Genomic DNA, 14,389 nt, shown 5'->3' on the forward strand with positions numbered 1-14,389 from the left:
GTGCCATCAAGTGATGACATTACACAATCTTTTACGATTAAAAGAAGGGGGAGGCAATAACTATAAAGACGTGATAGATTTGAATGGTTTCAACAACAAGAGGGTGAGATAAAGGCTAAAGGCCTTTTCCGTCAGATACACAGCAAACAATGTTTCCATAAAAGGAAATATATTAGTAAGAAAATAAAAGTCAATATCATGTAGAACCGAACCAATAATAATACTTCTGGAGGAAGACACTCGCAGAACACTTTTAACTACAGCAGCGCCGAGATCGAAAAGTGGCCGACAGGCCTGATCATGCATATAATCAGAAGCTGTCAGTGTGCCAGTGTGAGGTATTAATTCATCACCTGTGCAAACCAGGATGGTTATTACATCCTCATTTATTCAACCAAAATATTATCATTTGCTATTTGGCAGGTATACGGCTGGATTTACCCACTGTGGTCTTAGTCTTTCATCTAATCTCTAACAGAACATTGCTAGTTGTTAAACAAGCAGTGATATCTTGAGTGATGATAGTTGATCCCTCCAGATTCAGAGGTTTTGGCTCAGGTAAAGGATTGTGGCAGGATCACAGTTACAAGAATTACATGATTTGCTCATTTCCAACATGAGCATTTTCTTATCTATACTGCTGAGGGCTCTTGACATTAGTGTGCCTTTTTAAAAATAGAGAAAATAAATAGAGAATGAATAAATAAGCTCTGTTCCATTGCAGTTGTAGTGTAATCATGTTGATGTTTGAATGTTCCATTATGTTCACCAGCTAGTCTCTAACTGTCTGTCTGAGAGTTTTAATTCTTACCCTCGGTTTTGTTCCAGCCCATATGTGTCTGGATGATGATTTGTCCCATTCCCAAAACTTTTTATCTAACGCTTCTACAGGTATTGACTGAAGAAAAGCACGACACCCCGTGGTTTTTACTCATTTTTACCATGGATGTTTAATCCAGGTTCCAATCATATTCATCAAAGGACACTCAACGCTTGGTATTTTAATAAGTTCCGTTTTTTTAATATCTTTTCCCTGTTGTACAAGAATTAAAAAATATTTTCATGGTTAAGATACATTTTAGTAGCTTTATTCAACTAAACTACCATAACATAGGTATTTCTCATGGAGTGCAGTACTACCAGTAAATAATACCTGTGAATGGACCAGTGTGTATGCTTTTATTACCCTTATGACGTCCAGTTGAAGATGAAAAGGGGTCATATTAGTCACATGAACTGAGCTTATAGGGGAGAAAGTGAGTGTAATCACTACATTTATATGTCCTTCATTTCCATAACCCTGCCTAATATAGCATCATACAGAATGTGTGAGCAACATATATTACATTTGTTAATATAGCCTACATTGGCTTTAGGTTATGAACAAGATTTGTAAACCGCATATTCACAGTATAAACTACAACTTCTCGATGGAGTTTCACCTGAAAGATATTCGCCTATAAATTCTGTGGGAAATATGTTCCCCAAAGTTAAATTCATTTTCCCCAATGTTGCCATTTCATACCATGAAGATGCCAAATGACCCAAGTACAGAGGCAAATAATAATGTAAGCCTATGTATAGAACTAAATACAAATGCATTGTCTTTTTATGGTCGATCTAATCATAGATTTTCCATTTAGTTTTATAGATGACAACATTTATGTTCATTAAAAAGAGAATTATGAAATCCTACAGTTAGCAGGTGTCGTAACTTAACTGTCAAGACTTTAAATGTGCAGGTGCAGTTGAATTGTAACCTGGAGCTATTTCTAACTACTAGAAACAATTCACTGATAGAAAATATCACATTAAGACCATTTGTAAACTTGTGAAGGAAGAATTTCACAGTTTCGCAGCGCTTTCAGCACAGCGGAAGTGGCGGAACCTTTTCGAAGGGGAGGATTTTCTATGTTGCACTTGGCGATGCAACAGCACAAAGTGCACTGAAAACAGAGGCTGGATGTCAGCGGTATGTGACAGATCACAACTTAAAGCTCGCAAACCAACTCAGGCCTTTTTCTTTTATTTGTGATGGATAGTCAGGCTGATGTCTTTTATCGGGAGCTTCCAAAAGTGGTAAGTCACAAATGTATTGAAGATGTTTTGGAGGAAAAGGGACTTAAAGGAGTTTGTGATTGCTACATGCTAACATTAGCGTTGTGACTGTGTCCAGGAGCTTCATGCTCACCTCAACGGCTCCGTCAGCTACCAAACCATCGAGAAACTGTTCAGCCGAAAACCTCATCTCAACATTGAGCACAGCATGACGGCTATCGGCAAAGGCCAGCGGAGGACACTGGACGAGTGCGTATACATGTCTATTAAACCTTGAACTGTACTTCAGTGAGAGTTAACGCGACTGTTTGAATAAAACTGGGTCTATTTAATGGTTCAGTCTCGGTCATTTCATTCATTCATTCCTTTAGTTTCTTCAGGTGGGTGATGTAGAAATAATTCAGTCGCTAACAGAGTAGATAAGTTTCTATAGGTTCAGTGGGAAGCCCCTTCCCTTCAGTCAAAGATATAAACGGTGAAAACCAAGCTCGGTGAAAAAAAATATTCCAATGGTAAATCATAATTATGAGATGAGATATATGAGACATATATCATAGACATATATGAGACATATATGAGATAAAAAGTCAAGTTATTATATTAAAAAGTCATAATAATAAGATAAAGGGTCAATGTGATGAGATAAGAAGACATTATTATGAGTTAAAAAGTCAAAATTATGATATCAAAAGTAATAATTACGAGATAAAAGTCAAAATGATGAGATTAAAAAGTCAAAGTTATGAAGTAAGTCATAATTATGGGATGAAAAGTTGAAGTGATGAGATAAATGTCAAAATAATGAGACAAAAAGTCAAAATTATGAATCAAAATGTCAAAGTGATGAGATGAAAGTCACCATTATGAGATAAATGGTGATAATTATGAGGTAAAATGTCAAAAATAATTTGATAAAAAGTAGAAATTATTAGTTAAAAAGTCAAAATTAAGAAGTCATAATTATAAATAAAGTCAAAATAATTAGATAAAAAGTCATAATTATGAGATAAACGTCATAATTATAAGTTAAAAAGTCAAAATAATGAGATAAAAAGTCATAATTGTGACATCAAGACTAAGTTTTCATCAACTTTTTATCTTTAACTGTCAGAAATGGGCTTCAGAAGCAACAGTATTCAGTTCAGAAGGGGATCAGCATTGAAACAAAATGGTGTGCATGTCTGCAGATGTTTTCAGGTCTTCAAGGTCATCCAACAGCTGGTGAACACGGAGGAGGATATCCTGATGGTGAGGATTGTTTGTTCAAGTTAAAACTAAGTTTTGCTGTCTTTTTCCTCATTTTCGTCCAGGATATCAATAACAAATGTTTCTTTTCTTTTTTCCCACTAGGTGGCTACAGATGTTATCAAAGAGTTTGCAGCTGACGGTGTCAAATATTTAGAACTGAGAAGTACTCCAAGGGAGGAGAAAAACACAGGTAAGGATGTCAGCATGGAGCCTGATATCATGATTGCACAATTTTATCATCAGGATTGTTATAAGGATTAACAGTTGATGATCTTTTTGCTAGGATTGACAAAAAAGACATATGTTGAAACTTGTCTCAAAGCCATCCAACAGTGTAAAAAGGAGGGCGTGGACATTGATGTCAGGTATGCATAGCCTTTATTATTTCACTGTTGTTTCACTGATGTGATGAAACCCCCAAAATACTGCATGATGTTTTACTATGATGATCCAGTAATTTGACTGCTGCCACAGTAGTGTGTGCTTCTAAATGAGCCCTTTTGTCCTGAAGGTTTCTGGTGGCCATTGACCGCAGGAATGGGACTGAAGTTGCCATGGAAACAGTGAAGCTGGCTGAGGAGTTCATGCTGTCCTCTGATGGCTTGGTGGTGGGACTCGACCTCAGTGGAGACCCAACGGTCAGTCAAGTGTGAGGCTTTTAGAAAAGAAAAGAACATTACAGTTTTACCTTGTCTTGTCAGTGCACCAAAGAAATATTCTTCTGTTTATTCATTTGTTTTTAATTTAAGGTTGGCCATGGCAAAGACCTACTTCCTGCCCTACAAAGGGCCAAGAACTGTGGATTGAAGTTGTCACTGCACCTCTCAGAAGTATGACCGCAACATTTTTAATGTAATTTATTATCTGTAGTCACATTATCTGTGAGTGTTCTGACATTACAACTACAACTGTCGCAGGTACCATCACAGCTGGAGGAGTCGGACCTGCTGTTGAATCTTCCTCCAGACAGGATCGGTCACGGCACCTTCTTGCATCCTGAAGTGGGCGGATCTGAAGGTCTTGTTGACAAAGTGGTGAAGAACAACATACCACTGGGTAAGACTGAGGTCAAACGAATAATTGTGTACGAAGCTGACTTTTAGTTTCTTAACTTTCTTTGTCTTGCAGAGCTGTGTCTGACGTCAAATGTCAAAGGACAAACTGTGCCGTGTTACTCCAAACATCATTTCAAATACTGGTACCAGAAGGGACATCCAAGTGTGATTTGTGTAAGTCTCCTCTCTTTGCATCTCACAGGCAGTGAAGCTTTTGTTTTAAAAAAAAAACATCTAGTATATATTTTAAATTTCATTGGATGGGGCTGCGTAGCATTTAAAATGTCTGTGTATACAATTTTAAGAATTTAATTCAAGGACTTTAAAGATATCTAAACCATTAATGTCCGGATCCTTAATGTTAAGCCTTTATCCTCACATCTAAAGTATTACTACAAACGCAACTGCCAAAAATAAAGTTTACAGATTTCCTTAATACCAACAGCAATCAATGTATATTTTTAAATTTTTGATTTTACCAGTTGTTCATATTAATGCATGCTTTGATCATAATTTTTTAATTCTTGCTAATTCTGACGAGATTTGACAAGAAATATAACAATGTGATAGTTTCTTTGTGAATATGACAAGATCTTTGTTTATGTGAGTCATTGTGTAGATGAAACACCAGATTATCTTTCAAGGACTGTTTTTTAATTCAAATGTATTTCCAAACTTGAAAAAAATGAGTTAAAACTAGCTAAGCATCGTCCCAAATTTGTGCAAACCCTTACCCATATGATAACTACACTTTTGCCTAAAACCTTTTCATTCAACCAATTACGCAAACAGTTTAGAAGTAGTCACATTACCTGTGCCACAGCTCCGAGTAGTACTTTTCATGATAAGTAAACTGACGTGTAAAATCAATGAAGCATCCTTATGAAAAAAAAAACAAACAATATCATAGAACCTAAGATGACACTTAACGGTGACAAAATCAGAGTTCACCATGAATGACTTTTAATGTTTTCGTATCTTCACAGACTGATGATAAGGGAGTCTTCTGTACGGATTTGTCTCAGGAATATCAGCTGGCAGCTTCCACGTTTGGTCTGAGTCATGAAGCCGTATGGAAGCTCTCCCAGCAGGCCATAGACTGTATCTTTGCACCAGACACTGTGAAACAGCAGCTCAAACAGAAGTGGACTGATCTCCAGCCTCAAGTGTTCAAGTGACCTGCTCAGTGGAACCTAAAGCCAACCATACCTCCTCACATTTCAGTTTTTAAAAAACTTTGTATTAACTTTTTACAAGCTTTTGTAGAAATCATGACATAAACTCAAAGGGAACTCTTAAAATACTGTGAACATGTTTGAAAAACTTAAAAGTAAATGATACAGATTTAGTACAACAACAGTAAGTGTGTTATGTTCTGCTGATGTTCAGTGTTGCACTCAACATAAATCTAAGAACCAAACTTGTGACGACATAATGTAGATATCTTGGTGTATTCAGGGAACGGGATTCAAACAAACTGTCATGGATTAAAGAAACAAATCTCAGCGGATATCCAGTCTTCAGTATCTGCAAGTTCATCCAAAGATATCCAAAGTTCTCCAAATTACAGGCAACTTTGACGCCGCTTTGCTCCCACACACTGTCCCGTTAACGTAGCAGTGTTTACTGTCGCATCTTCTTCCCAAATTTTCCATGTTTGTCCTTGTTCTTCTTGAACTTGCCGTGTTGCATTTCCTTCTTCTTTTGTTTCCCTTGCTGCGGAGCTCCGTTGCTTGCTAGGGCATTTCCCCCATCCCACTTCCTCTTCTTGTCACTGTTGGAGGCAAGACATCGTTACAAACATGTTTCTATAACAACCAAAGATTACCGCCAAAGATCCTGGATTTCACTTCACCTCTTGATGCTGACGATAGCCGTGTTTCCTGCGTTCTTCAACACCTCGCCCCATTCCTCATCATCTCCTCGGATCTTGTACCTATAAATACAAACCAAATCATTACAGTAAATCATGCCTTGTATGTTTTTTTTTATTTAAAATGTAACATGCAAAGAATGACAAAGGCCACCACCCCCCTTAAAGCTCATACTTACTCTTCCAGGTCCAGTTCCTTCACTTTCTCCACATCCTGCTTGTGTCTCTCGTCAAACTCTTTAGCCGCTTCATTCTGTTGGTAGCAGATACATTTCTGGTTAAGTTTTAATAAATTAAATAAATAAAAACACATCAAAATTGTTGACCACATACCAGATCATCATTTAGGTTTTTGGCAGTCGGCTCCATGGAAACGTCTTTTGTGGTCACCATCTCTGCCTCAATGGCTTTTTCTTGGATCCTGGTGAAGACCTAGGGTAGTAAAAGGCCAGAAAAATAGAGTTTTAATGTTGTTGCAAAGGTAGACTTCATGGCATCCTCTTTTTAAAATGTTATGACTTCAATAAAGGACTTACTTGCACAAATTTCCGGATCAGACGGTTAAAGAGGCCCATGAGCTGCGAGCTTGGGAGCTCAATTTCTTTTTCTAGCTGATCCACCGATTTGTGCTGTAACCCTATACCCAACAGTAATGCCTAGAAGGAACAGGGATAATCAACAAATATGACAATAATACTGTATTTACTAGAAGAAGCCATAACACAAGGGGAAACTTACACACTGTGCAGCTGAGAGAGACACGTCACCAAGCTGCTTGAGGAAGAAGATGCGTGCCACTGCTGGGACCAGGTCCATGATCAGGTGGTAGTCCACCATGCTCCTGGAGTACAACTCCAGACGTTTGAGGTCGTAAGGGCTGAAATGGGCTGCCAACTCAGAGTTACTGAGAGCTGTGAAGATCAAAAAGACAAGTCAGTTCAGGTCTGTGAGACGCAGAGGCAATCTGATTATGTCAGCTACTAGAGGAGTCTTACTGCTCGTCTCCTCCTTGGACTTCTTATTCTGCAGGATGCTGAGGGCCATGCTTGGATGGAAGCTGCCGAACTGGTAGGAGAGGAGAGACAGGAAGCGCCGGCGGAAATCTGAGGAAAACGGCAACTGTTCATTCACACTGTAATAAGTTTAAACACACCAGATCTGCACAGAAAGTACAGGGAAAGTTCACCTTTCCAGAAGGCAGACAGCCACTGGCTCTGCTCGGGGGCTTCGTCTGTGTTCAGCCCCTTCAGCATCACACAAGAGTGCTCTCCTGTCAGGTCATTCTAGATACAAACACAAATAACGCTTACAGTATGTGACAACGGCACAATGTACAGAATCATACTTAAAAATGCTTTTTTTTATATATACTTACAGGGGTTTGTCTTAAGTAGACTGGAGTATAACCTGCTTTCTTCCAGAACCTGTCAGGTTGCAAAAACAGTTTTTGACATTTCTAAATCTGCAAAATATTACAACCCTCTTCCCCTTCTCCATACTTCTCCATATTCAAGTTAACTCACTTGAGCAGTTGTGTAGTGAGGCCATAGGAGACTCCCAGATAGTCCAGTCTCTCTGCTCTCCTCTCACTCAGCTTCAGCAGCAGAGGAGGAAGCTCCCTCCGTGGAGTGATCACCTCCTCCAGCAGACTGACGGCCTGAACAACAAGACGGCTGCTGTCAGAAGTGTTTAATCTGCCTAACTTGTATTTTGACTCTCGTTACACTTAAAGTGAAGAATTCATGCCTTTCAGCTGAATACATTACCTCACTGCTGACGGAGGTGATCTCTTTGTGATTCGAGTGTGTGCTCTCATCCATGGTGGGAAACTTGCCCTCATAGTACATCTGCAGCAGCTGGAGAGCTCTGGAGCCATAGCCCATCTGATGGACAGGTTGGAAACGAGTTACATGCGGACTAATTAAAAACTGGTAAACACAGACTAAAACCTTTTCATGTTCTCACCCCTTGATAGTCTGGATTGACGGCTATTCGCACCACTCTGCCTCCAGAGAGGCCGGCGAACTCTGAGTCTTGGAACTGCAAAAACAAGAGCAGAAGATTCATGTTTGCACTGCGGGCTGCGCACTGTGTGCGCTGTAATTTTGTGAAAAGCTTTGTGAGCAGTGTGTACCTGTTCGGACACCGTCCAGGGAATGAGGTCACCAGAGGCCTTCTTTCCTCTGGACAAACTGTTTAGGATGGACTGCCGAGATATTTCTCCTTCAAGACACACCTGAGGGACCAAAGAAGTACGAATGTAGTAAGTCAAGTCAATAAACAGGCCTACAAGGAGGCCAGAGATTGTCTCTGAATGCATGAAATCAATAACGGACTACTGATAAAGGAATGGCTGATTTCATGGAAGTTAGTCTTTATCATCGGCCCATCACTCTTCTCTAAAAACAGAATATCATATTGTCTTACCTGCACCACAGCAAGGACCTCAGGTAGTGAGTTCTGTGTGGGCGGAACAGGAGGAAGGAGGCAGAAGAGGTGATGGGCCGGAGCGTCGGACAACATCTGAAGGTCGTTTGGTGAATTCTGGATCCGCAGAAAAAAAAAGTAAGCAGAGAAACATAAATAAAATAGATAAAACAACACTGTGTGTCAGTTATTATGCTGAGTGAGGTGAATTCAAACTAAACTAAATCACCTTGTAGTGCGATGCCACGTAGAGAGCCATCAGCCGCTGCAGGAAGGCCTCAGATGCTTTGTGGTAACAGAACAGTGTGTCTCTGTTCACATAATATCTGGACAGTGCAGGCTGAGGACAAACACAAGAAACTGCAGCTTGCTTTGTTTTAGACTCACATATGGTCGGAAATATTTCACATGGTCGTCTACTGTGATGCAAAAAGAATGCACACGTATCACAGATAACAATCCAATTCAAACCTGATTTGATCTTTAGTTTTTAATCGATGTAGCCGTACCTTTGACTTGTAGAATTTTTAAAAAAACATACTGTTTTACTGATACTGATCGCTGGCAGCAGGTTATTGGATTAATAACTTAAAACTTGTCAGATGTAAAGGTTTTCTGCTTTTCTTTGTAATAATTGAAAGTAAATTAAATATTTGTATCTTTTGGGACGCCAGTCGGCGGAAACGAGCGATCAGAAAACGTTATAACTTGTGATACAATGTGCACATTTCTGTATTTTTCTGATGAAACGATTAATGGAGAAAATGATCAGCAGACCAAAAAACAGTGATAATGATCATTGGTTGCCTGCTCTACATGCTTGTGTTCAATTAAATGTCACCAGAGAAACACTTCTAACCATCTGAACACTGACCCTGGGTTGTTATTTTTCCTGAACTTTTTGAATGTTTTGCTTGTATGATATATTGTAAGTGTGTGTGCAGGCCGAGTAACTTGAACTCAAGGATACAGGTCACAAGTCTGTGGAAGTGGGCAGCCAGAAATGAGCCTGGGGATGTTCAGACAGTCCAGACAGAGAAGATCGTTCAGCCACTTCTCTACAGCGTCTCCTGGAGCGTACCGAATGGACTCGTGAAGAGAAACTTCGTGGAGCGATCGAGCTGCGCAGGGACACAGGTGGACAAACAGTCAGACAGATGACAGAGACACACTAAACACACACACACACACACACACACACACACACACACACACACACACACACACACACACACAGTAAAAGGCAGAGATGTTACCTGCTGCTAGCCTCGCTGTGTTAGCCGTCCTGTTCTCTGCCGACATGTTCTGCATACTGTCTGCACTCTGCTGCCTCAACTGCTGAATCAGTTTGAGGGAGAGAGAGCGTCCGGTGCCTTCGTACCTGCAGAGATGAAGGAACACAGTGGTGAGAAATGCAAATAATTAGAGCTGAAATGATGAAGCAATTTATTATTTGACAGAATATTAACTAATGGGATAATTGACAAATCGTTTAGGTCCATTTTTAAGCAAAAACGCCAGAAATTCACTGGTGACCGCTCCTTAAATACATCAATGTTTCCCAATTTGCTCAGTCATTTATTATAATGAAATTAAGCTTCGGATTTTTGACTAGTAGTCGAGCAAAACAAGCAATTTATTTATATCGCTTCTACTTCACTGGTCATTAAATCCATAATCACTCAAAATGTCCTTGTGCATAATGTTTTTCAGATAAAAGAAATGTGTTATCTGATGAGGTAAATTCAGCTCCATTACTGACCCGTTGATGGTGGACGCCATGAAAACCAGATACGGTCCGAGCAGTTTCTTAACCAGAGGAAGGGGGATGGCTGCAGCCTCGTCGATGACCAGCAGCTCAGCCTGGCCCAGCTTCACTGCGTCACCTGGGTGGATGTACTGTCGGTCACATAAACAGGAAGGTCAGACATGGTCACCTGCTGTTGTAAAGAACAGGAAATGAAGAAGAGTCCTCTGGTCTCGTTTACCTGAATCGTCTGCCGATGCTCTTTGAAGATGTTCACCCGCACCACAGCTTTGTTGAACTCTGGATTCAAAGACTGGATGATTTCATAGTCGAGATGCTCCTACAAATGCAAAACAGGATATGAAGTGGTGTGTGCTCACAGCACGAGCATACTGTATCTGGCACAGAGAGGATTCTTGGGCAGTCTACCTGATACTGCAGAGAATCGAAGCCTTTGAAGATGAATTCAAACATGGTGTGGAGGTTGTCCGGGCTCGGTGAGGTTACAAAGATATTGGAGTATCTGTAAAGGATGTCAGGCAAGCATTAGCAGCATTTTGTACAGAATAAACAGACTGATTTATTTGGCGGACGTTAAGAAACTCATCTGTACCCAAAAGCCACAGCTCCAGCAACAGCCAGCCCAAGTGCTGCAGACTTGCCCCGACCTCGGGCAGCAGTCAGAGCCACGGTGCTCCTCAGAGTCTTCTCTGAGATCGCCTCAATGAACTTCAGCACTCCTTTAGCCTAGAGGACATTAGCAACTTTAATATCATAACTATCAAGACAAACAAAACAGGACGACTACTGAGGTGTAATTTCTCAGGAAGGGTGTCATGATCTTTGCACTCTGTTCAGTGAGAGGTCCACACCTGGTCCATAGTCCTGCAGGAATCCACCAACACACCCACAGGCTGCGTGTCCTGAAGGGACTCCTTCAGATCCTTCAGCTCCTGTTCTCGAGGAGACAAACCGTCCTCCTGAAGGGGAGGAGAGAACTGGTCAGAAATCAGAGAAACTTAGGTTTCTGCCTTAATCTTTTAACAGCAAGGAGTCCCTGCACCAAAGACCTGCGGCTCCTCCAAATGGGAAAAACTCATTTGAAAGAGGCCTAAAAATGTAACGGCTTATATAATGAAAGTATAATTTTTGAGAAAAGCTATCACTGGGGGAATGTGTGATCTACATTTTGTACAAACAAGCAGTGACTTTATTGTTGTGAATCCTCATTGTGCATCTTCGGCCTTCATAACACATAACACTGTTCAATCATGTGATGGCGATATAACTTATGATAGAAAATCAACGTCAGAAGTTTGCATGGAGACTAAATGCATGGTGAAGGTAAATATGTTTTCTTATTCATTACATTTCAGGCAGTTCTTTTTAATGGCACATGTTCACATCGTTCAGTGATCTCTTTGTGATTCGGTCATTGGTCAGCACTAGAGCATATAGATTTTTCTATAAAGTGAAAAATGCCTGTCACATATATGACTAATCATTTCTACTCTAATAAAGTCACCTGAGTCTTTGGAGGGACGGCCTTGATGTTTGCCATGTGGCTGGACATCGGCAGGATGTTGAGCTGGTCATCGATGACAACGCAGTTCTTGCAGGATGCAAGCGACAGAATGAACCTAGGAACAGTGAAACAAAACTAGTAATTTAATAAAATTGTCGTTCCATTGACTAAGAATGCTCCAAATCCAGTGAAAGCCGGAAGAGGACTCACCTCTCATTGAACCTTCCCACCACGTCCTGATGAGCCTCGGTCCGGTATCGAGCGTGAACGTCCTGCAAGAGAACAAGCCACAATGATCCCAAACCATCATGATGTCCAAACACAATCCGACGTGTGTGGAGGCGAGAGAACAGGCCACAGACTTACCATCGTCATAGTGTACAGCTGCTTGAGAGAGTTCATCGTCCTCAGCAGTAGCACTACTATACCGCCTCCTTCTACTGTTTCAATAGTTCTTGCCAAAAGATTGGGAGTGATGGCTTCAAAATCCTGTTTGACACAGAAAACAAAAGCACTTAAGATTCAGATATATTGGGCGATATACGGATTTTTTTTGCAATGATCTCTCAAATGTGGTTATCAAACATTTGTGACAGAGATATGTAAAAGAGGCAGGACATTTTTACAGTTCAGCAATAAACTTTATTGTCTAATATGACATCAGAGCAATGAAACAGTAAACTTAACTGGGAATTTAATAATTATATTTTACCCAAAGAATCTTTTCCTGCATTGTAATCTCTTACAAAAACAGCTTTCATGTTGGTGTATATCAGGCAACATATGCACTGATACTTATACATGTGTGACGGATAATGTCGGCTAATAGATGAGCGCATGTAAGATGAATATTGGCCTGATGATCAGTCAGGGCTGATGATCGGTCTATCCCTAGTGATCATATGCAACACTTGTTGGTCTCCAGCTGAGGTGAAGTTGACTCACCTGCAGGACGCACATGCCGAAGGTGTTTCCCAGGATCTTGTGTGTCTCGTTGTAGTAACAGTAGCGGATGTTGGTCGCAGCCACGAACAGCTCAAACGGGTCATCCTGGTTCAGATTCAGCGTTCCGGTTTTTATCTTCTTCTGCAGCTGCCTCATGCGCTTCTTCCGATTGCTGTTTAAGACATTTCACACAAATCAAACCCCCCGTTTCTCCTTTTGGACGCGGTAAATGACCAACAGCTCAATCTGACTTACCTGCTGAATCCTAGGTCTTTCTTGTAGCACCAGAGCACGGAGGGTCGTGCTCTGACGGAGGCTTTGGACAGCATGTGATGCAGAATGACAACCTGGATCACAGACAGGTCCGAGTGGTTAGCCACACTGACGAATCTAATCTTTTAAAAAAAAAAAACAGCCTTCTGCCACTGAGACTGATCGTTTTGACATTACCTGATCTCTTCCACGATCTCCCACCACCACGAACATGGTCCGATGCTGCAGAGCGACTCCATTCTCAATCTGGACACGAATCCGGTTGTCGACCTTCTTGCGGATTGTCGCCATCGTCTCACAGCTGCTGAGGGAAATCACAAAAATCACATCAACGCACAGAAGCGAATATCAGCGACACAGTGCGACATAATCGTCTCAGCTACACCCAGTAAGTGCTGTCAACTGAGCGGCGAGGAATGACTGACTGGAGCTAACTTTCAGCCAAAACAAATGAGAGTTAACGACAGCAGGAAATCTAAAAACCAGCGCAAAGCGAGGAAGAAGTAACGCAGAATTAAAGCGTCACTTCACATCTCGAGATTCTCTAAATACCTTCATATACAGACGAGCTGACTGTTGTTTAATCTTCTGAAAACTCCAACAAGTCGTATATTCACACGCCAGCCATCATGCTGTTGATACTCTCACGTGGAGACACCCGTTCATGGAGGACCCCCGGCATGACGTCAAAACAGCGCGACGCTCTATGAGGAAGTGAGGAGGAGGGCCCCGAGGTTTGTCTCCCAGGCGGAGCTCTCGACTCCTGAAACGATTAGTCAATAGGCTTCAAACTAGTTTTGATAATTGGTTAATAGTTTAAGTCATTATCCCTGAGAAATAAACTGGATAAATATATTCAATTAAAAATTAAACATGACTGGTTGACTTTATGCAAACATAGTAAATAGTAAACTGAATACATTTGGGTTTTGGTTGGTCAGAGAAGGCTATTTGAAAGCTTAAACCATGGATCTGACTTATTTTGATGAGTATTTTTTTTTTTTTTAGCATTGCTGATATTTATAGAAGAGCAAGATGGTAACGTAATTGTGAGTAACCCATTCTTCTCCAAGCAAACTACATAGTAGAGATCATGGTCTATTGCTGTATCTATACTTCTGCGTTCAGACAATAGGATCGGGTTCAGCAGTTTACGTTGGAGTAGTAATACCTTAAATATAGAAACATGGAATGAGTTTTTTATTAAAGACAGGATACATGCGAATCATGCCTGTGAG

At 40.7% G+C, this 14,389-nt stretch overlaps 2 protein-coding genes across 3 annotated transcripts; one reads left to right on the plus strand and one right to left on the minus strand.

Moving 5' to 3' along the window:
- Positions 1 to 1,964: 1,964 nt before the first annotated feature.
- mapda (N6-Methyl-AMP deaminase) lies at positions 1,965 to 5,709 on the plus strand. The gene is made up of 10 exons (XM_073472305.1): positions 1,965 to 2,079; positions 2,177 to 2,307; positions 3,246 to 3,306; positions 3,409 to 3,496; positions 3,590 to 3,671; positions 3,818 to 3,944; positions 4,056 to 4,136; positions 4,224 to 4,362; positions 4,435 to 4,535; positions 5,348 to 5,709. Exons 1-10 carry the CDS (start codon positions 2,035 to 2,037, stop codon positions 5,537 to 5,539), a joined length of 1,047 nt encoding a protein of 348 aa, XP_073328406.1. The 5' UTR covers positions 1,965 to 2,034; the 3' UTR covers positions 5,540 to 5,709.
- nat10 (N-acetyltransferase 10) lies at positions 5,302 to 13,833 on the minus strand. Of its 2 annotated transcripts, none has more exons than XM_073472303.1 (29): positions 13,704 to 13,833; positions 13,329 to 13,452; positions 13,134 to 13,225; positions 12,879 to 13,050; positions 12,300 to 12,422; positions 12,144 to 12,205; positions 11,934 to 12,048; positions 11,281 to 11,388; positions 11,022 to 11,155; positions 10,838 to 10,931; positions 10,650 to 10,748; positions 10,424 to 10,560; positions 9,918 to 10,042; positions 9,632 to 9,782; positions 8,891 to 8,987; positions 8,662 to 8,778; positions 8,369 to 8,470; positions 8,200 to 8,274; positions 8,001 to 8,117; positions 7,758 to 7,891; positions 7,610 to 7,658; positions 7,421 to 7,517; positions 7,230 to 7,337; positions 6,973 to 7,145; positions 6,771 to 6,890; positions 6,568 to 6,666; positions 6,414 to 6,487; positions 6,217 to 6,297; positions 5,302 to 6,135 (listed from the first exon to the last, which is right to left on the minus strand). In XM_073472303.1, exons 2-29 carry the CDS (start codon positions 13,440 to 13,442, stop codon positions 5,985 to 5,987), a joined length of 3,120 nt encoding a protein of 1,039 aa, XP_073328404.1. In that variant the 5' UTR covers positions 13,443 to 13,452; positions 13,704 to 13,833; the 3' UTR covers positions 5,302 to 5,984. The 2 variants fall into 2 exon arrangements, with proteins under 2 accessions (XP_073328404.1, XP_073328405.1); XM_073472304.1 differs by having other exon boundaries at positions 13,329 to 13,455; positions 13,704 to 13,814.
- Between the last annotated feature and the right edge of the window lie 556 nt (positions 13,834 to 14,389).

Source organism: Pagrus major, chromosome 8 (assembly GCF_040436345.1).
Source record: "Pagrus major chromosome 8, Pma_NU_1.0".
Classification (NCBI taxonomy): Eukaryota; Metazoa; Chordata; class Actinopteri; order Spariformes; family Sparidae; genus Pagrus; species Pagrus major.

What these genes read in the sequence shown, in the direction of transcription:
- mapda (XM_073472305.1), top strand. Translation starts at nt 2,035, where the DNA reads ATGGATAGTCAGGCTGATGTCTTTTATCGGGAGCTTCCAAAAGTG. An exon ending in GGCGTGGACATTGATGTCAG is followed by an intron (nt 3,672 to 3,817) that starts GTATGCATAGCC and finishes TTTGTCCTGAAG; the next exon opens with GTTTCTGGTGGCCATTGACC. An exon ending in GAAGAACAACATACCACTGG is followed by an intron (nt 4,363 to 4,434) that starts GTAAGACTGAGG and finishes TTTGTCTTGCAG; the next exon opens with AGCTGTGTCTGACGTCAAAT.
- nat10 (XM_073472303.1), bottom strand. Translation starts at nt 13,442, where the DNA reads ATGGCGACAATCCGCAAGAAGGTCGACAACCGGATTCGTGTCCAGATT. An exon ending in TCGATTCTCTGCAGTATCAG is followed by an intron (nt 10,749 to 10,837) that starts GTAGACTGCCCA and finishes TTGCATTTGTAG; the next exon opens with GAGCATCTCGACTATGAAAT. An exon ending in TGATCCGGAAATTTGTGCAA is followed by an intron (nt 6,667 to 6,770) that starts GTAAGTCCTTTA and finishes TTACTACCCTAG; the next exon opens with GTCTTCACCAGGATCCAAGA.